This window comes from Haliaeetus leucocephalus, unplaced genomic scaffold (assembly GCF_000737465.1).
Source record: "Haliaeetus leucocephalus isolate CR32 unplaced genomic scaffold, Haliaeetus_leucocephalus-4.0 Scaffold257, whole genome shotgun sequence".
NCBI lineage: Eukaryota > Metazoa > Chordata > Aves > Accipitriformes > Accipitridae > Haliaeetus > Haliaeetus leucocephalus.
Genome location: NW_010972693.1, coordinates 13,159 through 17,555, shown reverse-complemented (window position 1 = coordinate 17,555; position 4,397 = coordinate 13,159). Strand labels below are relative to the sequence as shown.

General features: G+C 62.6%; 1 protein-coding gene across 1 annotated transcript in view; it reads left to right on the top strand.

Moving 5' to 3' along the window:
• LOC104832551 (filamin-C-like) overlaps positions 1-4,397 on the top strand; it is a 32,507-nt gene that overhangs the window by 17,166 nt on the left and 10,944 nt on the right. Inside the window, exons 23-31 of the mRNA XM_010568793.1 lie at positions 63-310; positions 900-987; positions 1,112-1,252; positions 1,402-1,530; positions 1,650-1,823; positions 2,396-2,557; positions 2,850-3,053; positions 3,706-3,858; positions 3,963-4,085. Coding sequence (XP_010567095.1) covers positions 63-310; positions 900-987; positions 1,112-1,252; positions 1,402-1,530; positions 1,650-1,823; positions 2,396-2,557; positions 2,850-3,053; positions 3,706-3,858; positions 3,963-4,085 — 1,422 coding nt within the window. The remainder of the gene's footprint in view (positions 1-62; positions 311-899; positions 988-1,111; positions 1,253-1,401; positions 1,531-1,649; positions 1,824-2,395; positions 2,558-2,849; positions 3,054-3,705; positions 3,859-3,962; positions 4,086-4,397) is intronic.

Below are 4,397 nucleotides of genomic sequence, written 5' to 3'. Positions count from 1 at the left end.
GGAGTTGGGGGGCTGGACTGGGGGTCCCCATGACCATGACGCCCCCCCAAACCCTCCCGCAGGTGCCTGCTTGGGTCCCACCATCCAGATCGGGGAGGAGACGGTAATCACGGTAGACGCCAAGGCGGCCGGCCAGGGGAAGGTGACCTGCAAGGTGTCGACCCCCGATGGGGCCGAACTGGACGTGGATGTGGTGGAGAACCACGATGGCACCTTCGACATCTACTACACCGCCCCCGAGCCCGGGAAATACGTCATCACCATCCGCTTCGGCGGGGAGCATGTCCCCAACAGCCCCTTCCATGTCCTGGTGGGTGTCGCTGGGGGTCTGTGGTGGAGGTGGGATGGAGGTTGTGGTGGGGACTGTGGGGTTGGGAGGCTGTGGTGGATCCAAGGGCCAGAGGCTTGGGGCCATTGTGGGCACCATGGGGTTAGGAGACCATGATCCGCATCATGGAACCGGGAGACCATGATGGGCATCATGGGATTGGGGCCATGGTGGACACCATGGGGCTGGGAGACTGTGATGGGCACCATGGGGTTGGGAGACTATGGTGAGCACTGTGGAACTGAACTGGGGCCAGGGTGTTGACAGTGTAGTTGGGAGACCATGATGGGCACCAAGGGGCAGAGAATCGGGGCCAGGGTGGCCATCATGGGGTTTGGAGACTATGATGGGCACTATGGGGGAGAGAGTTGGGGTGAGGGTGGGTACCATGGGGTTGGGAGACCGTGATGGTCACCAAGGAGTTGGGAGACCATGATGGGCACAATGGGGCAGAAAGTTGGGGCCATGGTGGGCACCACAGAGTTGGAAGACCGTGATGGTCACCATGGGGTTGGAAGCCCACCATGGGGTACCATGGTTCTTACACCTCCTCTCTGCTCCACGGCATCAGGCCACGGAGGAGCCTCCCGCCACCGCTGAGAACCTCCGGCCCTTCAACCTCGTCATCCCCTTCACTGTGCAGAAGGGTGAGATCACAGGTATGGGGAGTGGGGATGGCACATGGGGGGTGCGGGGATTTTGGGGGAGCCATGGACCGGGCTGTGGGGCACAGTGGGGCGCAAACCAGCTGCCCCCAGTTCCCGGCTGATGCGGTGGCCCCAGGGGAAGTGCGGATGCCCTCGGGGAAGACAGCGCGACCCAACATCACTGACAACAAGGACGGGACGGTGACAGTGCGCTACGCCCCCACCGAGAAAGGGCTGCACGAGATGGACATCCGCTATGATGGCAACCACATCCCTGGTGAGACTGAGGGGCTACTGGGATCACTGGGAGGTGGCTGAGCGAGGCTGATGCCACCTCACCCTGGTTGGGCACCCATGGGTTGAGCAGCCCGCTATGGTGCGAGGTGTCCCCATGGGGTCCCTGACCATCATCCCCTGTGTCCCCAGGGAGTCCTCTCCAGTTCTACGTGGACGCCATCAACCCCCGGCACGTGAGCGCCTATGGGCCGGGGCTGAGTCACGGCATGGTCAACAAGCCTTGCACCTTCACCATCGTCACCAAGGATGCTGGGGAGGGTGAGTGGTGGCCGGGGGGGGCACCAGGGGCTCTGGGAGGGTTCTGGAGACCCCCCCAATGCTACCGGGAGGGGTTAGAGATGCCCAATGCCTCCTGACACCCTCCCTGTGCCCCCCAGGTGGGCTCTCGTTGGCAGTCGAGGGTCCCTCCAAGGCAGAGATCACCTGCCAGGATAACAAGGACGGGACCTGCACGGTGTCCTACCTGCCCACCGCCCCCGGGGACTACAACATCATCGTCCGCTTCGATGACAAGCACATCCCAGGCAGCCCCTTCACCGCCAAGATCACTGGTGAGATGGGACCCCCGTGGTCTTGGGGATCCAACCCAAGGTCCTTGGTGCCTCCAGATAGCCATGGGGGCACCTGCATGGTCATAGCCATGGGGGCACCTGCATGGCCACTGGGAACCCATCACACAGCTGTGATGTCCCTGTCCATCCCTGGCCACCAGGACCCCATCACATGGCCATGGGGACTTTGTAGGGCCTTGGAGACACCATCATATGGTCATGACCAGCCCCAGCCATGAGGATCCCATTCACACAGCCATGGGGACCATGTGCACATGGCCATGGGGACAGCTGCATGGCCATCAGGACCCCACCACATGGCCGTGGGGACCCCATCCATTCCCAGCCTCCAAGACCCCATCACATGGCCCAGGGGACCTCATGGGGACCCTATCACATGGTCTTGAGGACCCTATTCACACATCTATGGAAACCTCATCCTTCCCTGTCCCTGGGGACCCTGTCCACATGGCCACAGGGACCCCATCCATCTCCAGCCCCGGAGACCCCATCCAACCCCCCACCCACCTCAGGCCGCTGTCCCCTTGGCCCCACTGATGGCATCTCCATAGGGGATGACTCCATGCGGACGTCCCAACTCAACGTGGGCACCTCGACTGATGTCTCGCTGAAGATCACAGAGACAGACCTGAGCCTGCTGACGGCCAGCATTCGGGCGCCATCGGGCAACGAGGAGCCCTGCCTACTCAAGCGGCTGCCCAACCGCCACATCGGTGCGTGGGGGACATGGGGACAGGGGACACAGTGACATGCACACATGGGGCCAGGAGGATGCAGGTGCAGGAGAGCTAGGGCATGGGGTGTAAGGTGGTGGGCACACAGAGAGGGTGATGTGGGACTTAGGGACGTGGGACAAGGGACGACAGGGCTGTGGCATCACAGGGATGGGTGGCCCCATGACATTGGGTGCTCAGGGCTTGATGGCCACGGCACATTGCTGGTGATCAGGGGCTTGTGGTGGAGGCCAGGGCTGGTAGAGGTGGCTGACAGTGGTGTTCCCCTCAGGCATCTCCTTCACACCCAAGGAGGTGGGCGAGCACGTGGTGAGTGTGAAGAAGAGCGGGCAGCACGTCACCAACAGCCCCTTCAAGATCCTGGTGGGGCAGTCAGAGATCGGGGACGCCAGCCGGGTGAAGGTGTGGGGCAAGGGACTGGTGGAAGGTCACACGTTCGAGGTGTCCGAGTTCATTGTGGACACACGCAGCGCTGGTGAGACCATGGTCCCTGGGGCCACGAGTTGGGATGGGACTGTGGGATAGTCACTGCCATCGTGTGGTCATGGTTGGGATGAGGTGGTCACCATGGCTATGGCTAGGATGGGATGGTGGCTGTGGTCATGGCTGAGATGAGATGGTGACCATGGCCACGACCAAGATGAAATGGTGGCCAAGACCATGTCATGGCTATGGCCAGCACAGGATAGAGTGGTGGCCATGCTTATGGCCATGGCGTACCATAGCAAGGGTGGGATGGTGGCCATGGTTGTGGCTGGAGCGCGGTGGTGGCCATGCCTATGGCCAAGGTGGGATGGTCGCTGTGGCTGGGGTTGGATGGTGGCTGTGGTGGTGGCATGGCCAAGGCCCGGATGGGATGGTGGCCAAGGCCATGCCACGGCTGTGGCCAGCATAGGATAGGGTAGTGGCCATGGTGGTGGCTGGGCTAGTGGCCATGGTTGTGGCCATGGCAAGGAAGGGATGGTGGCTGTGGCCATGGTGCAGCCATAGCCAAGAGGGTCATGCTATGGTGACCATGGCTATGGCATGGTCATGGCCAGGATGGGATGGTGGCCATGGCATGAGTATGGCCAGGATGGGGACAGCAGCAGTGGGACAGCTCTGAGCATGTCCTCATGGCTGCCTAGGCTACGGTGGGCTGGGCCTGTCCATCGAGGGTCCCAGCAAGGTGGACATCAACTGTGAGGACGTGGAGGACGGCACCTGCAAGGTCACCTACTGCCCCACTGAGCCCGGCAACTACATCATCAACATCAAGTTTGCCGACAAACACGTCCCAGGTGGGGACTGGGGGGGGACGGGGACACGCGGGGTGGCACTGGAGCGCCTGGACCCCTGGGTCCCCCCTTGGTGACCAGGTCCCTGAGGTGGCCATCACCCGCAGGGAGCCCCTTCACGGTGAAGGTGACGGGTGAGGGGCGCATGAAGGAGAGCATCACGCGCCGGCGGCAGGCCCCCTCCATCGCCACCATCGGCAGCACCTGTGACCTCAACCTCAAGATCCCAGGTAGGAGCTGGCCTTCCTCCTCCTCCTCCTCCTCTTCCTTCCTCCTCCTCCGCGGGGCTCGGGGATGGGGGTGCGTCTTGGCCGCTCCAGCTCTGATTTCTGCCTCCTTCTTCCTTCTCTCCCCGTCCGTCCGTGCGCTCGTCCTCGTGCCCGTCCGCGTCTGCCCGTGCGTCCGCGTGTCCATCCCTCCGGGTGTGCCTCCATCTCCCTGTGCATCCACCCACGCGTCTGTCCACACGTCCTTCTCTGTGTTCATCTGTCCACGCGTGTCTGTGATCATCGGTCTGTCCACCCATCTGCACGTCCATCCCT